The 18,413-nt window shown below is 40.9% G+C and overlaps 1 protein-coding gene across 3 annotated transcripts in view; it reads left to right on the plus strand.

Moving 5' to 3' along the window:
- The first annotated feature begins 345 nt into the window (after nucleotides 1-345).
- The window catches only part of SNCA (synuclein alpha), a 60,676-nt gene continuing 42,608 nt past the window's right edge, over nucleotides 346-18,413 (plus strand). Inside the window, exons 1-4 of one of the 3 annotated variants that reach the window (XM_079306985.1) lie at nucleotides 346-727; nucleotides 2,106-2,251; nucleotides 7,967-8,008; nucleotides 14,763-14,908. In XM_079306985.1, the coding sequence (XP_079163111.1) occupies nucleotides 2,131-2,251; nucleotides 7,967-8,008; nucleotides 14,763-14,908 (309 nt within the window). In that variant the 5' untranslated portion in view covers nucleotides 346-727; nucleotides 2,106-2,130. Of the gene's footprint in view, nucleotides 728-777; nucleotides 918-2,105; nucleotides 2,252-7,966; nucleotides 8,009-14,762; nucleotides 14,909-18,413 lie in introns of those variants that run through there. The other 2 variants (XM_079306984.1, XM_079306986.1) reach the window with 2 other exon arrangements.

Genomic DNA, 18,413 nt, shown 5'->3' on the forward strand with positions numbered 1-18,413 from the left:
GTGGCAGTGGCCATGGATTGTGTGGTGGAGGATGCCAGCAGAGGCGTAGGGTTTGGGCGAGTCTGGCCGTACTGCTCCCCATTTGGGATGAAAATTCTCGTGTGTGTGTGCAGTCAAGACTAGAATTACACCTGCAAGAGCACCACCTCCCGCGCTTAAAATGAGCCGGGATCATGAATCTTGTGAGAACACTCACATTGAACTGCAGTCATTCAGGGCTGAAGATTTGGAAGTAGATGAAAAAGCGGAGCTGGGAGAGATTTTTTAAGGCTTTGGAGAAGTGACTCAGGGGTGTGCCGCATCAACAGCTTCTTTACACTTCTAAGACGAGGCGCTCAGCCCTCGGAGGGAGTGGTGACTGTGCGGAGTCCCGGGGGGTACCAAGGCACGGCTTTTGCCCTCGCTCCTCTCTCTGTCTGCGCCCAGGGAGCAGGTGCTCGCACTCCATCACCCCCCAGCCGCGCAGGGTGCGCGCAGGGCCGGGCGGGGGGCGCGCACCCAGCAGGGAGCAGCAGCCGGCGCTCCTCCTTCCCGCGGCGCATCCTCCGCCCCCCGCCCTCGCCTCTTGCGGGGCTGCCGCCGGGGTGGTGCCAGCAGAGCCGGCGGGCTCCGAGCCTCGGCATGTGCTGAGCAGGGGCCGCTGCCTCGGCCGCTCCGCGCTCCGTGCCCCGCAGCCTGCCCGGAGCGGGTCGGTGCCCGGTGAGTGCGGCAGGGCAGGGCGGGGCGGGTGCGGGATTACAGGTGTGCGGGTGCGGGATTACAGGTGTGCGGGTGAGGGATTACAGGTGTGCGGGTCATAGCAGGGCTGGCTGGGTGGACACGTCCTGTTGAACGCGTGGGCACGGGGAAGGGAGGAGAAGCCGTGCCGCCGTCGCGCCCGTGGGTGCCCATATGGTCGCGCCGCGCTGCTTTTCTCGGTAGGTGCCTCGCTGCGTGTGTGCATTTACATGCATGTCTGTGTGTGTACGTGTGTAGCTACATATACATGCACATCTGTACGGGCGCGACGCCCTGCTCCTCCCTCCTCCCTCTGCAGGTGTGTTATTCTATGTTATTTGATGCTATTTGGGTCCGCTCTGGGGTCCCCGCGGGTGGCGGGGCCGCGGGTCCCCCGGGCCGGTCCTGCCTCACCTGGCATGATGTGCAAGGAGCCCCTTGCCATCCCCAGGGAGGCAGCACCGTGAGCAGCTCGGCTGGAGCACAAACGCTGCCTTTCTCCGCACGCTCGTCACGAGTTAGTGGAAAGCTGCGACAGCCCAGATGCCTTCCTAGACATCCATTCCTCCTACTCAGCCTCTGGCAAAGAGGAGAAGATAACAGGCAGCACTTCTGTCTGTGTGGGTGGAGGAATAGAAAGGACTACTGATAATGCATTTGTCTAAAGGACGATGATTCTGGGGTTTAATTACTATTTCAGTGTAGCACTGGATTGTATTGCTGCCAGAGGACTCTTGGTAGCTCTAGTGCCATGCTTTTTTAAATCCCGTGATCTTGTTTCAGCTTTTTAGTAAAATATTTTCTCACTTGTGATGCATGCAGTGAACCCATTCAGGAAAACTCAGCTTCCAAAAGAATGATGTGGACTGTGTGTAAAATGCTGGACTAATGGAAATGCAGCATTTTTTATATCCTCCAGTCCTGAGCTGTAATGGCATTTTCTTACAATAGGTGAACATTTGTCATTTATGAGAGGTTTTGGTTTATGTGGTTTGGTGTTTCAGGTCTGTGTGTTTGCTTTTTAAGTTGACTTTTTTCTCTGGATGAGAGGTGGAGTATTATCAAATCACAGGGGTGAATCTTGCATTCAGCACATCAACAGAACTGTCCTTTGGGAGAAATGATGCCTTGATAGGCAAGGAAGTTACTTACATCAATGGAATCATCTTCCAATCAGAACTGCATTCTTGGCAACCTCTCCATTCCTTTCCCTGGAAATAGGATATCTGTTTCATATAGCTATACAATTTGGGGGTATAAATATTATAATTTTAAAGTAATTGTGGACCCATTCAGTTAGAATATTTTTTTCCCCTTTCTGGGTTAAAATGCTGAAAAAACCTTACTGAAAATGTGTACTGTCTTTTTTTTTTCTTTTTCCCCTTTAGAGCTGTGTGAAGAAAGTCTTCAGCCATGGATGTGTTCATGAAAGGGCTTTCCAAGGCAAAGGAGGGAGTCGTAGCAGCAGCTGAAAAAACCAAGCAGGGTGTGGCAGAGGCAGCAGGAAAGACGAAAGAGGGAGTCCTCTATGTGGGTAGGTGGGCAGAGAGCTGCTGGTTGATGCACCCAGACATTCACAGCTGCATCCTCATCAGACCTGTTCTTCAAAAAAATAAATGTAATTGCTCATAGGAGACCACTGCAGAAGAAACAAGAGGAAAGTTGTGTGTTCCTGAGCTCTGGTTCTTTGAAGCCAAGTGCCTTACAGTAAAGGTCATTGGCTGGCACTCCATGCAAGAAGTTTGCCAGATCAAGGCTGAAGGGGTGGTTGGTACAGTAGAAGTAAATAGGAAAAAATGTAAAAGCTGTAGGTGAAGGTAGCTTCACAGCATTCTACAGAGCTTGTGAGGCTTGAGCAGGATTCCAGGAGAAGACACTGGAGAGGTTAGCTCAGGACTTGAGTAGCAGACATGCCAAGTGCTTGGTACCTTGACAGTAACATTTCGTATGGCAAAGTGTTACCTTCTGAAATCTGTTTCATGTTATGTAATTACTGTTGCAAATTCGTGGCAGATATTTTCCATGACTTCTCAAGGAAGAGCCTCTACAATTAATGAGGTAGGGCAGGTAGACCCCAAGGTAGCAAAGCAGTTGTTAGTGTCTTATTCTAGGCCAGTCAAGTCTTGCATCAAGCCTGGGATAAAATTTTTTTCAAATCCCTGACTGGTACTTTCATGCAAGATAGGCATCTTCATTTAGCAAGTACTGGGCTTTAGAGGAGTGTCTTGCAAATGCTGTCATGAAAAATTCACAGGAAAAGCAATCTGCCAAGACTATATGAGTAAGTGGCTTTTTATAAAAAAAAAAAGTAATTATGGATCTGTTTCTCTGTTTCTCTTATTCATCAAATAAAGCTAGTTAATAAAAGAACGGAGGGGGTAAAGATACCCTTTCCTGTAGGTAGTTTCTGTTGTGCTGATTTTGAGCAGATCAGTTCTGTAATGGGCACTGTGTATACCAAGGGAGATGTGCACATGTAACAGAGAGAAGTTAAACAGAGCTGAAAACCAGAGGCATTTCTTTTCAATGGGAGCACTGAGGTCTCTGTTATTCCAGTGCCTTTTTTGGATTCCCTCTACTGTTGCAGGCTAGTGCCAGTTTGTAAGAAATTATTTCTGCTCCAGATAGTGTGGACTACTCATTTGGAATATGCTTCCCTCCCTTTTAAGCCATAGCAAAGCTCAGTGCTCTTGCCAACAGGGATGGCAGTCATTTTGAGCACTAATTGTAGGATGAATCTATTTTAAAATGAGCATCTGCTCATTTTCAAGGTATCAAAATAGATGTTCTTCCACTGTATATTTTGCTTAATGTAGGAATTATATTTCAGAGGTAGGACTTACTTTTATTTTGCTTTCTTGTAGTCCTGGCCATGCTTCTGGGGTCATTGATTTCTTTGTATTAGAAACCAGCATTGTGTGCTGAATTAATCTTTGTGTCTGACCTGTTCTCCAGACCATAACAACATTTGAACCTAGTTCTGTTCCCAAAGGCAACATATTTCCTGTTGTCTTCAGAAACACTTTTGCTGAGGCTGAACTTTGGAGGACAGGCTTGCTATTTTTTTTCAAGAATTTCAAGAAATTACTGGGGACAACAGAGCCCTGAGCTGTGATAGGCACCTGTGCATGTGACTGCAGTAATGGAGGATCTTTCTCCTACCTGGTGTCTCCTTTTCAGGAGGCAAAGGCTATGAGCAGAGTTGGTAGCGCAGGTAAAAGAGCCTTTGGTTGGAAGTTATCTCCAGAAGCTCTGGAAGCTTGTGTCCAATTGTGTGCTTGCCCATACAGACAGGATGTTTCAGCAAGTTCAGATAGGGAAAGGAGGAGCTGGATGTTTCCCTGTCTACTTCCCAAGCACACAGCAGAAGTGTCTCTTCCCCTGTGCAGCATTAGCAAAGGCCAGTGTGATAATCTTGTGTTCTGCAGGCTGATAATGATTGCAGTGCAAAAAGGGATGAAGCTGCTTTATGAGCAGAGAGGAGCAACACAATTCATTAGAGCTCCTGAAGACTTCTCACTCCCTTTTTCTATAGTTGGGTTTTCAGATTTGTGATTCACAGCCAGATTATACTGTGAAAGCTGCCTGACATCTTGCAAAAAAGAACCTAACAACACTGGGCTGAGTGGGACCTGCTAATCATTTTCGGTTTCATAACATTCAGTCTCCAATTGCTGCTGGAGAATTAAGAAGATGCAGAGTCTTTGGTCCAGATCCCCTAGGTGATGTGATTTTCCACTGAAAACAGTGCAATTTAAGTAAATGTGGAAAACATCTAGACCTTTCTGTCCAGGCTGCTGTTAACTATTGTGAGAAAGACTATAACCTAAATCTACCTGGTAAGAGTTCTGTCAACAACAGCTGCTGTTTGGAATGAAATATGGTCATTGTAATTCGTTTATTCTTGTTTTGGTTTTAGCAGTTCTTTGGCACAAGGAAAATGTCTTCTGGCAAAGGGAGAAACTCAGATCTATGTAGGAGAGCAGTGTATTGGAGCATTGATTAAGGTTGTTGGTTTTATTCCCTGTCCATGCTGAAGGCTCTACTTTCTTCCCTCGGTCCGCTGTCTGGCCTCCTTTTAAATACCCAAGATCCCTTCAATACAGTGTGTTTTTATGCTTTCAAGTATTGGGATTTCTTTCCCCCCTTAAATTTCTCTGCCAATGGGCTTCACCATTGGTTCTCTCTTAAGTCATTGAAGCACAGCATCAGGACCTTTCTTGATACAATAGCCTGGTCATTGTTTGGAAAGGTCTGTGTGTGCTGTAAATTTAAAACTGCATCTTTCTGTGTCCTTCAAGAGCTGTTAGTGTGAAGCAGAGAGGAAGTGAGTGGCAGTACTTAATCCCCCCTTGCTTTGGAACCAGGAACTGAGTAAGGATGGGCTCACACACTCTTGGCAATGCAGTGCTCGAGATGAGCTTCATGTGTGCTTCCAGGGAGCTGGAGTTTTTGCTCAGCTGACTCTTGAGTGCATGTTCAGTGCTCAGGAATGGAAGTTTCCAGTCTGATCATTTTTTAAATTTTTAAACTAGTAGAACAAAAGAATAGTTTTTTAGCAGCAGGTTGGCTGGCAGTTGTTTGCTATTCCCTGTGTTGGCACATGGCCTTAGAGTACAGCAGAACAGTTATGACCTATTTGGCAAAGCTATCCAAATTCTTCCACTCACTTTTCATAATGCTATTTTATTTTCCTTTGGTAGTAGAAAAACCAGCAGAGTAGTTGAGGGGACTCAAGGTTGCTCTGGTGGAATAATGGGCTTCAGGACATGGAAGCAAATGTTTTCATTAAGTGTTGCTTCCTCTAATTTGGATTTGTCTCCCAGTCTGTAATCAACTCTGACTAAGCAATGTGAGTAGTCCATTGGTCTCTCAGTCCAGAAATGAGTGTATTTGCAAACTGCTGATACACTCCTTCATTCTGGCACAATGACAGCAATGATAATAAATCATGGGGAGACTCTATGGCATTTTTTATAATTATAAAAAAAAAAAAAAGAAAAAATGCTGCTTAGAATTTTCCATCCACTCACACAGATGTCTGCTATAACTAGGGAAAATAGCATTACCATATACTACTATTGCTTCTTGGTTTAGGTTAGAGTCATGTTCCTTGATCTTTAAGTTGTCCCTACTCTGATTTCTCTGTTCCCCTTGTTATGCAGGGTACAATGAGCAAGACTGCTGTTATTTTGGGAATGCCAGGATGAAAGCCAGCTAGTTTCTCCCAGAAACAATGTGGACAACCAGCTTTCCTTTATGGCCAGCCAGAAGTCGTCCTACTGAATTTAACTGTTGTTATTTATAAGTCTGTTCTGGCAGATCCTAATGTGCTTCTGGATGCTGTTGTAGCTGTGATGGCAGGAACAGCTACTTGCATGCAAGTGTGCAGCAGTGGGGCAAGGACTCTTGAGCTCTAACATATGCTGTGGGGTCTGGAACACCAACCAGCTGGTTGTTTGCCAATTAATGGATCTGGCTATACATACTGCTGTTCCATATGAGTCTGTGAGCTGGGTCTTTTAAAAGTCTGTCTTCCAGTAAAGAAACCAGCATTTCTGTGTGGGTTGTGGCTATAGCAGTGTTGTGTGTGAGTAAGAATTGACTTGGAATAGGTCCCTCTGGAGAAGTGTGCATTGCACGAGTCCTCAGGGAGTTCTGTCATACCATCCATCCCTTCCTGGCCTTAGGGAGCTGATACCTGCTACTTCACAGGTTTCATGTCTTTAATGGCTTAGCTTGCAAACAGTCAGTTCAACAGCATGAATGAGTTATTGGCCAGGTCTAACAATGCCTTTAAAAACATGTGCTTAATATTAAGTATTCCAATAGACACACTGTAAGCCTGCAGGAGTGTTTAGTTGCTAGAAGTCAGTAGAACTATCATCTGCTTGGATTCCATGATGTGCTTTGCTTCTTCAGGTCTTGTGATGGTACAAAATTGAAAACCAAAGTCATAAAACAAGTCCTTAGGTGTGAACACTTTGCATATTATGAAATTTCTGATTATTCAATGGTGAATATTTTTCAGTGAGAGAAAGCAAACTTTTTTAAAAGAGAAAATTGGAATAAATGGGGAAAAGACTTTCCAGCTGTTTGATCTCATCATTGGCTAAAGGAACATTTCATTTTACTTGAGGCAGTATTTTTTCTCTTGTATTTATCATGGTTTATTTTTCTATTCTTGCTTAAAGGTAAGACTGCCTTTTCAACCATATAATTAATCTGATAGTGCTGGAACTATATGGCTAGAGTTCCATACATTTTCCCTAGTAGCAAATAGGACATTTGATGAATGAGCTTATATTGTGTTTCTGTGTTTAATTGTATTACTGTAAAGAATTTTGAACAAAAAGTTTATATTTCCAATATTTTTCTGCTTATGCATTTTCTTCTGTTATGTTAGAAGTCTAATGTTAGGAATATAAATTATAATGTCTCAAATACTGAATGACAGCAAAAAAAATTGCATTACAAGTAAGGTCATTTCTGTGTTGGTAAGAAAAATAAAATGTCATCCTGTCTCTGGCAGACTAGGTAAGATGATTAACTAGGAACCATAAACTGTTAATTGCACATTGTTAAGCATCATAGTCCACAGATGGATACTAATTCCTGAAATGTAGCCAAATTGTGGAACCTGACAAGGGCAAGTAGAGGGCTGGTAGGGAAAAAGGCACCTGGTTATGTTTTTAAGAGCAGTATGTACTAATTTGTTTCTCTTCCCCTTCAAGATTAGTTGATATACAGATCTGGCTAGCACTTCCATCTCCCCCTGAATTTACCCTCTAGGCCTTGCTGTGGTTCAGTGCTTCTGTGATTGTCAAGCCCTGCAAGCTGAGATCTGGCAAAAATGAAATTTTAAGCATCATCTGGAGGCTGTGGCTCAGAGCCTCTGCAAATGCATGCACGATCCTTGTTAGGAATGTTAACATGTTTTCTGTGCAGAGTCATCCATGTGAGTTTGCCAAGTGGGAGGTCTAACACAGCCATTTGGAAAATGGCAAGGGAAGTCAGTGTGCACTGCAGAAGTGTTCCCATTACTATTCACCTTTCTGCAGTCAATACCTATCCATGCAGTTGTTCTTTGCTAATGGTTTTACCTCTTCCCTTAGACAGAAAGTCTTTTTCATTTCTTTTAATAGCCTTGGAAAATATTGTATGCAACAGTCTACATATTAATTCCTCTTTATCATCTGTCCAGTACTTAAGAATATGCATTTTCAACCTAATATTTTTCTTTATTTAGGTTCCAGGACCAAAGAAGGAGTTGTTCATGGTGTTACAACAGGTAAGATAATTATTTCTTGATTTCAGCTTTTTTCCTGCATGAGATTAACCAACAATTTAGCTGTTAAAAATTCTAGGTTTTTTGAGAGCACTACAATTTATGAGAGGTGGAAAAGCATAGGAAAATAGAGATATCTAATTGGGTGGGAAGACTGAATCGAAATGGCTTACAGGAAAGAAAAAGAAGTTCCATTTTTATTTGAATTTGCACAGTTATGAGTGTTTTGACATGGTCAGGAGTCTTTGATATCGACACAGTGCAGAAAAGCCTTAGTTGACCATAGGGCATTGAACAAAATGTGCAATTTTGTGCTGTAGATTGTGGGAGTTCTAGAGATGTGAAGAGAATGCATGGTCAAGAATTTTAAATTGCTTTTCTCCTAACCAATTCAGAAACAAATAAGATAGTAGAAAAGAATTTTTTTTCCTCAGCCAGTGTATCATTCAGCTCACGTATCAGTGTATCACTGTGCTCATATAAGCCAAGGCAAAGGATCAACAGTGGTAGGTAAACAAGTGTCAGTACTTAATACACAACCCACATAAATGGTTGAAAAGTCAGTCATTTCTAGTAACAAAACCGAGCAGAATATCGAGGATAGTCCTTCAGAGTTTAGCCTCAGGCTGAGCACCACGTGCTGCTGTTGTGAGATTTGAAATCTCAGCCTGTTAGACCTCAATTAAGAGAAATATTCAGAGGGATCATTACTATGACCAGTAGAGGATTGCAGTAGAATGAGATTTGGGGCAGATATATCCAGTATCCTCACAGATGTGGGAGCAGCAGCTGACAGCTCTAGGAAAGAAGTTAATAGAGGTGATGCTCACCAAGCTGGGATGTGGTAGAATCAAATTCAAGGGCATTTGCACACGTATGAAACATGCTGAGGCACTGGGATTCTAGTGACCTAGCTCAGTGAGGGACTTCTCTTCCTCATCCTGAAAAAACCTACTGATTCCAGATGCTATGCCTCTCTTTATGTGATGGCAATATGTTTAGTTAGGCAGGAAATTTTCATTAGGTGGATAGAATTTTTAAAGGTTTGAAAACACAATAAATTTTCTTCTGGAAGGTACAGAGCAGTGTAAAGCCAAACATAAGGGGAGCACATCTGTTATGTGCTTTGCCTGTGAATAGAAAATTTGAAAAAGTTACTCTTGATTTTAGGCAAAACAGTAGCTGTTCCTCTCACACTTTAGGAAACAGGTGACACAAGGTAAAGTGCCAAAACTTGGGAATAATGGGTTCTGTGCCACAGTTTGCCTCCTTCTGGCCTTTCGAGCTGTTTGAGATGAGTTTGGCTGTTGAATGAAAATGGAAAATGAACAGAGAGTGAACAGGTTGAAATTTGGCAGTGAGAAGAGAAGGCTTCAGGCAAAATCTATAAATCACAACTCCCAAAATGAAACAGTATGGACTTGCTAGTGTAAGAGCAGAGAAACTGCTTGGACACATTTTAAGAATAAAAAAAAAAAATAATAGCAAGCCTATAAATAGTTTTTCTGGAAAGAAGGTAGATAAAAACACATTTGAGTTCACTGTAGTGATTCTATGAGGATAGAGATGCTAGTGAAATTGCTGTAGAAATCAAATTCATTTAAATCAATTCTGTTAGAGTTGATGTGACAAAAAAATGCCTTTTAAGTCTCTTGTAAAGATTTACTTGTCTCTTTTCATATGACTGGGAGTTCACAAGTTGTGCTGGTCTTATGATATTAACTCCCCAGTGCATCATGTGAAACCTGAGGTGGAATAAACACTTTGTTATGTAAATGAAGATGGTTTGAGGGGTTGGAGACAGATACAAACTAGAATCACAGATGGAAATGAGTGTTGATAGTTTTGCAGTCAGTCTTTTCTTAATGTCTGAGTTCCAAAATCTTGATAGTTTTGGTATCTTTGAATAAGTTGTGATTTAACCCCCTATGCTGGTGGAATGACTGTGAAATGATGCACCTTGAAGGGGTAAAAATCCTAAATGCATTCTTCAATCAGTTAATTTCCAAACCCAGAATTACTAGAAGGGGGTGCTTCTTACTTTAAATGTGACCTGATTGTACCAAGTTTAGTGACATCAAGACACTGTGGAATGAGGATTCCAGGCTGTGATTCACAAAAATATGGTGAGTGTGTTATTTGTCAGGTCACCCTTTCTCTGAACTTATGATGATAAAGCAGATTTGCTTATTGGTTTTATGGGGTGTATGCTTGCATTTAGACTTGCCTTCCTAATTAAAATGTGTCCTGGCCTTTGACTGTAAATGCATAATTCATCCATCTTACTGATCTCCCAAAAATGAATGGTATCAGAGATTAAATATTTACAGTCCATCTCCTGATACTCTAAATACACCATTATTTGTAAATAAGTGGGGACAAAAAAGCTTTTAGTCCTTCAGTCATGTGGGTGAATATACAATATTGATAGTAGTAAACCACAGTTAAGTGTTTTGCTTAATTATTTTATCTGATAATTCTTGTTCTTCTTAACATTTTTAGTCATTGGTATTCCTGCTCTTTAACTTCATCAGGTATCTTACAGAAAATTGCATAAATTATGAGTTAATACTAAGTTACGGCATCTTTGTAAATGAATTCTTCAAGTGCTTAAGACAAACTTACTGTTTGAAAAACATACTCAAAAGTATACTTGGTACAATTAGATTAAGTTCATGAACTCAGAGAAATTCTGTGGTCTGGATCTACTTTTCTTGTTGAAGGTTGAAAGTGAATAATAATTATTTTGAATTGCTCCAGAGGTTTTACATTGATATCTGGTTGTCTGTAGTAAGTAGTGAAAAGACAACTTCAATGCTAATACTTTTCCACAGTGCTGTAGTCAGTATTAGAACTTAAAGTTAGCCTTGGTGTGGTCATTGTACACTGTCCCAGGGTCATTTAATGGAATGGACAGTCTCTGCATAGACAAAAGAAGCAATCAGGCCATAGTACAGCAAATCTCTGCAGAAGCTGATTTACTCTGGTTCTCAACACTGTGATGCAAAGCAGATGCCAATTTTACAAAGACTTAATGACTTAAGATCATTAAGCAACCTGGTATGCAGATAAATTTAATAAGCTGGAATCTACCTCCTGCATTCTGAACTGATTTGTTTCTGCCCACTTGATGCTTTTCCCCATTACCACTTAGTGTCAGCAGTAAAATTAATGAGACTGGAAACCTATTTTGGTTTTTCCTTTCCTGTTGCAGGGTTTTGACCCCAAAAAGGTCCTCAGAGCTGGAGGGGTCACCAGGCTGGAACTCATTATCAGAGTCACTCTGGTAATGTTGTTGTTGTTTAGTTATTCCTTAGAGGAAGGAAGATTCTCTTCTTACTACGATTGCTCTTGCCAATCTGTGCTATTTATATAGTTTGCTGAATTTATCTTCATGGCTCTGATCTCTGAAGCAGTGTGTGAGAGATCTTCCATGGTAATTCCTGTCTCAGCTTTATTATGTGATGTCTGTGTGCTGGTTTTGGCTGGGATGGAGGTAATTTTCTTCACAATACCTGGTGTGGGCTGTCTGGGACTTGTGCTGGAACCAGTGTTGAAAGCAGAGGGATGTTGTAGTCATTGCTGGGCAGGGCTTACACATCAAGGCATTTCCTGCTTCTCACCTCACCCCGCCAGTGAGGAAGCTGGGGGTTCAAAAGGAATTGGGGCAGGATATGGCCAGGACAGCTGCCCAGCAGGATATTCCACACTACATGGCATCATACTGAGTAGTAAAATTATGGGGAAGTTTGGTGGGAGTCATCTGCCTGGGGATGGCTGGGCATCAGTTAGTTGGTGGTGAGCAATTGTTTTAATTTGCATCACCTAGGGGATTTATCCTTTTCTTAATTTTCCTTTTTATATCATTATATTTTTTTTATTACTAATATAATTTTGTTTCAATTGAACCATACTTAACCCAGGAGTTTTCTTACTTTTACCCTTCCAATTCTCTTTCTCCCCACCCTACTGGGGGAAGAAGTGAATGAGCAGCTGTGAGATGCTTAGTTGCCAGCTGGGGTTAAACCATGGCTGTCTGAAATAGAAGCAACCTGAAGTGTACTCCTTTTGTTACTACTTTTACCAGTATCTTGTTGCTGTAGCAATAACAGTATTAGTGGCCTGAGTGTTTCCTTTTTCATTTGAGTTTGTATGTATCAAGCCTTTCTTAGGATAAAGTGTTTCTGGGAGGAGAAAATGTACTTCAGACAGTGCCTTCCCAAAATACTGCAGTAGAGGGAACAGCAGCCACTGGATAGTTGTTCTTGGAAGGTGGTTGTACTTTCCATGACAACATAGTACAAGAAATGTGGGTGTAATAATGGCACTGAGAATGCAGCAGCCACAGTGCACTCAATTCCACTCTGTTTCTTGATATTTTGAGGTGCAGTTACTTTAAGAGCTTGAGATAATGAAACTAATTGTGCCTGTGACAATCAACACAGTACAACCATGCTTTGTCATTTTATCAGAAAGGGTGAATCTGCTCAAGGTCAACTGAGCCCTTGTCAACATAGAGCTGAATTTGTCCTTTACATGTTCTGCCATTCAATGTTTTATGGAAAGTGGGGTTTTCAAAACAATGTGTGTCACTCCCACAAAAAAAAAAATTAACAGAATGAAGGGACCCTGAGTTATAGAATCATAGAGTGGTTTGGGTTGGAAAAGACCTTACACAGGCAGAAATGCCTTCTGCTAGACCAGGTTGCTCAGGGGCCCCTGGCCTCAGGCACTTCCAGGGATGGGGCATCCACAGCTTTTCTGGGAAACCTGTTCCAGTGCCTCACCACACTCACAGTCAAGAATTTCTTCCATATCTCAACTTATTCTCTTTTAGCTTGAAGTCATCTACTCCTGCCCTGTCCCAACAAGATTTATTGGAAAACTGGGTCTTTGAATCTACTTTTATAAGATGCTATTTTATTTTTTTAGAATTCTTTTTTTGCCATTTGGAACAACATGGATGAATTTCTACTTCATAATATTACTCAGTTTTTTTCTGAAAAACTTCAAGTAGTCAGATATCACTAGGCTCTGCAAGATAGAGTGTGTCATGAGGACACACATCTTAAGATATATGTTTGCAAGAACTAGTGGAAATCTTCCTATATAAATTTAATGCCTAGAATCCAAAGCATTTGTGGTCTGTAGCTGGTAATAACTAAATGGGGCATCTTAACAGATGTCTTTTTGCACTTGCTAGCATTAAGTCAAATCTTCCCTGGGGGCAAAATTTGCTTTTCAGCAAAACCCACTTTTGATTCTCTCTTTTTTTTTTTTTTTTTTTCCTTAAAAAAGCATGGCAATAAAGTAGTGGATGTATACAATGGAATTTCTCATGAGCTTTTAGATTATTAGTGTGTATAGTGTTGGAGATAGTGGAAACAGACTTTTCTGTTTCTAATTTCAGACAATGTGTAGTCTATTGTTCTACTCTATAATGAAAGCCCCTGATCATAGAGATAATACTTAATTAGTTACTAACTTCTCCCTTTAAATTAGCTAGAATGAGCATTAAATTTTCTGCCTCCATTTTCAGTGAGCAGACATGTATAATTTGGGTCTTTAATAAAATTGCATATTAGTAATGTTGTTTAGCTTTCTAGTTTTTTTCATAATTTTTGCTATTTAATATCAACCATAGTAATGCATACTGCCTGCCCTGTGATATGGACAATTGATGCTCTTTATGTAAGGAATTAAAGAAATATGATTTAACTACAGAAAGTAGAATTTTCAGATGTGCTTCCCAAAAAAAGACTCAGAAATGGTGACCTAACTTTCAAGCAGAATCCATCCCATGCTCATAAAGGATGCAATAAAGCTGTGAATACATTTTATGGATCCATAGGATTTAGCCTGAAGGAAAGTATAGTATTAGCTGGAATGCCAAAAATATATGATGGATGTTTTTGAAAAACATTCTGTTGTTTAGAGGAGTACATGTGGGTTTTGCTAAAAATCTGGGTATGTAACTTCAAGGCATGAAGTCATTCCATGCCTTTTCTTAGAGCAGTTTCACTGTAGTTTAAGCTGCTGTCAGAAAGAGCCCTTGGGGATGAATGAGCAGAAAAACCCCAGTGATATTCTGAAAGGTAGAATGGCAACTGCTGATGTATATGTAGGCTAAATGAGTTGTTGTTCCCTGGGGCTTGGAAGTTTGCTATTAATCCAGTTTGCTTTGGCATTCAGTCTTTTTATAAATTAGTATATTATGTATCAGCACTGGGGCAAAAATCTCGAGGGAGTCAAATAAAAGGTTCTGTTTGAAATTCTCTGGTTGAGCACTGATAGAATATTTAATGAAATATATCTTACAAAATAAAAATAATAATAATGATCAATGGGTTTTGAGTCTAGTGCAAAAAAATCTTTTCTTGCATGCCCTGTATCATGCAGCAAGTGTTTGGTGGACTGATTGGAATGCATTTCCAAACTAGGATATATTAGACAGTGAGATGGACATAATAAGAGCGCCTAAATAATGGCTTTTCTTCCCTAAAGTGCAGTTAGAAATGAATGAAAATGTCAGATGTCTTTCACATGAAAGAAATGGAGCCCCAGCTAAGGCTTATTTTACCTCTGCTGTTCCAGCTTTACCAGATGGATAGTTTAATTTCTTAAGATCCACTTGGGGTACAGCAAATGTAATGGCCTTATGGCTTTTCATGATGTTGGGCTGTCAGTGATAAATTCTCTGAAAAACTTGCAGCTCCCAGAGGCATAATGTGTTTTTCCATCTTCTGCCTCTCCTCAGTGGCTGAGAAGACCAAAGAGCAGGTGTCTAATGTTGGGGGAGCTGTGGTGACAGGAGTGACGGCGGTGGCGCAGAAGACGGTGGAAGGAGCGGGGAACATCGCTGCAGCCACTGGCTTGGTCAAGAAGGATCAGTTGGCCAAACAGGTTTGTTTATTTGCAGTCCTTTCCAGGTGAAGAAATGAGCATTGAGGGGCTCATGAACTGGGAGGCAGATGGAGTGCTTTCTGTCTCTCAGCTGTGTGAATGCGGGATGAATTGTGTTGTGCCAGACGAACAGCAAAGATGATGTCTGCTGTTTATAGCTTGTATTTCAAATTACTTGTAGGATCTGGGAACCTGAGTATGATTAGGCATGGAACTTTGCTATTCTGAAGTGTTTTAGTTAATTTGGATCTTGGTTTAAAGTGTGATCTAGTGGTGGCTCTGAACTCAGCAGCCTCTAGTGGAGGCCAGCTGCTGTGGGATAGCTGTACAATTTTGGGGAAATAGAACTGTTTTTCCCAGTAATTTGGGATTGAATAGCAGTCTTCTAGTCCTGAAAGGTCAAACAGCAACTCTCAGGTTTAACAATACAAGTTGTATCCTCTCTAGTTGTAGAGAGGAGGGTTTGTGTACCAATCCACCGACTGGTTAGTTGCACTGCATCTAAGATCTAGCTGGAGAGTCACTGTCTTCCATTAATACAGTGACACTACCTCAAAAATGCCTCCAAATAGCTTCAAGTATTCAGAATAAATTTGCTGTAGATCATCCTATAAAACACTGCAGGTGTTTTTATTCATACACTGTAGCTATACTCCCCACTCATACTGGGTTGAAAGTGACCCCAGCTGATGGGAACGAGACTTTCCAAAATGTATATAAAGCTTTTTTGGAGACAAAAATAACCCAGAAAAGGCAAATACATCCCTTTGCGCTGTTTTCTGTATGAACATTTAAGAATTAGACAAAAATAGGATTAGGAAGAATATTTAGTATTTACATAAAAATATGGCAGTCATGGAATTTAGCATTAAGTCCTTTTGTGTATCTTATTTGCAGTTAGTGTCCAGAGGAGCTGTAAAAATTTAATCTTTAAAAACTGGAGTTTTTTATTCTTTTTGAAGTGTAGTCCTGTCTGTCTGACAAATCCTATTGGTGCTTTACTATGAGGAGCAAAAAGGGAAATTATGTTATGGTAGGCATTCATTGCACTGTGGTGGATTGTCTTGAAAACATCTCACAAGCAGTTTTATTCTCTTTCAAATCAATTCCTGGGGTATTTTTTAGTCCTCTTTTATTCAGATGTAAGTAAAATGTTGCTTTTGATGTGGTCATAGACCTTTGTAAAAGCCATGTGGGAAGATTTGCAAAATGGAGAATCTAATGAACTTCCAGGGGATACATGAATATACCATGGTCACAGGAGTCTCTGCCCTTCGTTTCTGCTGAAGCTCTTGCTTAGTTTTATGCTGAGAATATTCTTTTCTGTTCACAGCTCTTGAAACTCAGTGTAATGAGGATCATCACTGCTGTAATGCACAATTACCCCCCTTGGTATTGACCATAACTAATGTCTTTTTATCTCTCTCTCTATAGAGAGAGATCCCTGTAACTATAAAGTATAAAACAAATGTCTGCTGACTTTAATTTAAATCTGTTCTCTGTATGGTAAAGTTTAAATGTAAGTCGTGATGGCTGTAACAGATTAAAATCACATCTGTGAAATGAAAGAACATCCATAACGTACATGCATATTATTCCTATAAATAGCAACATTATTCTGAACTGGTGCTTTGTTCTTTAGATGTGTAAAATCATTCGATACCGATATTTTTAGGCTGAGATTCTCAGCCATCTATTCAGTATGGCCATGTAGCTGATGAGTATCTGTGGCTCCTCCTGGACTGCCTTGCATCTGTCTTTTACTGGTTTTGCAAGGGATGAGTAGCCATTTCTAAAATGTTAATATCAAAACTGAGTCACGTTAAGTTATTTTAGAACCTAGTGGGTTTGCCTTCCTTTGCAGCTCAGAGGCACATCAGACAGATATCTTTTTTTTGCTTGGATTTTCCAGGTAAACTGTCAAATAGGTCAGGTGTGGCCATCCAGAATAGTAGGGACACAGGTCCCTTGAAGGAAGCAGGGTGAGTCTGAGAAAACAGAAGGTGCCAACCAGGCATTCAGTCCAAGTATCAGTTCAACTTGGTGTCATTTATCTCTGCAAGGTTGCGTGTGTTAAGGCTGCAGCCTGGCGTGGTTACTGGCATTGTTCTTGTACCATGATGGAAGTTTGCTTTTGACTTTCAGCTTAATTAAAAACACTCATTTTGTATGTTTGCTTTTTTACCTGCAGATACAGTGATGCTTATGCAGAGGAAATAGGTAGCAAATTCTTGGTCAAAATCTTTTTTGAGCAGTTTCTCCAAGCTGATCTAGTGCAGCCTTAAAAACTGGTGTGCTTTGGAGCGTGAAGCACAGGCTTAAGCAGCCTTAAGAGTGAGGCCAGGCTGGAGGAGCTGTGCCACCCCACTGCCACCCACTGCCCTGCAGCTGGTATAAGCAGACAGTGTGGAGTCACAGCTGAGACAGGGATGGCTTGAGAGTGCCCATCTGAGGCTGCCTGGGGGAGCTCTGCTTTGGCAGATCTCACTGCTAAACACAGCCAGGGTGGTGGTGGCTAGTAGGCTCAAATTAACTATAAAAGGGCTAATGTACTGCAAGCAGTGTACTGAACAACAAAACATTTGTGTGCCTGTGTATTTTATTTGTGTACAGTGTGTCTTCTAAATTAGTTTTTAAAAAGTAAAAACTATGGATAGTGGTGTTTAATGAAGCAATGAATGTGAATGTTCTATTTACAAGCCAGCCTGAATGTATGGATACAAATGAGGGTGGGTGTGCCAGCAAGTAGGTATCTAGTGTATAATATTGTGTGGAAACAAAATATGGATTACCAAGTTTATTGTTTTCAGAAATGCAATTCACAAATTGATGTTCTTAACCTCAATGAATCCATGTCATTTAGTTCCCTGGTATCTCAAGAACAAACAGTTGCCAACTTCTGTGATTTCCATGCTGAGTAATTTTATTTTTTACTGTTCTTGCACCAAAATTCCCAGTCAAGCTGAAATGTCAAAGTTCTTTGAGTACCCTGTGATGCTACAGTCATATGGTTTAGTGTGCTGTAGATTTTACTAAATAAACAGGTCATGTCCTTAAGATTTTTGTGTTCTGTATGGATCATGTTTGGTATCCCTATGTGCTAAATCCCTTTTTTCCCTAGTGTCTCTTAATTTAACACATTTGCAGCAAATAGCACTGAAAACACAAAATTATAGTAGCAGCTAACAAGTAGGTAGGTGGTGTACTTCCAGAGCAGGTAATACAGCTCATTGGTTTAATTGCAAAGCTTTCATGTGTCAGGACTGACAATTTAGGCATTAGGTGTTTTTTTTCTATAAAAAATATGAATTAAACAAGAGCCCTTGCTAATTGCATTTAATGTGAAAATTAATATAGAAGAGTAAAAGCAATGGCAAGTTTGCTGTATCTCCCCTTCCCACTCCTTGCATTTCCTGGCACTCCTTAGAATTCCAGCAGTGTCATAGCATAAACATTCAGTGCTGTGGAACTCACAGGTTTGGAATATTTCTTGTCTCACTACTTT

The sequence above is a fragment of the Erithacus rubecula genome, assembly GCF_903797595.1.
Source record: "Erithacus rubecula genome assembly, chromosome: 5".
Taxonomy (NCBI): Eukaryota; Metazoa; Chordata; class Aves; order Passeriformes; family Muscicapidae; genus Erithacus; species Erithacus rubecula.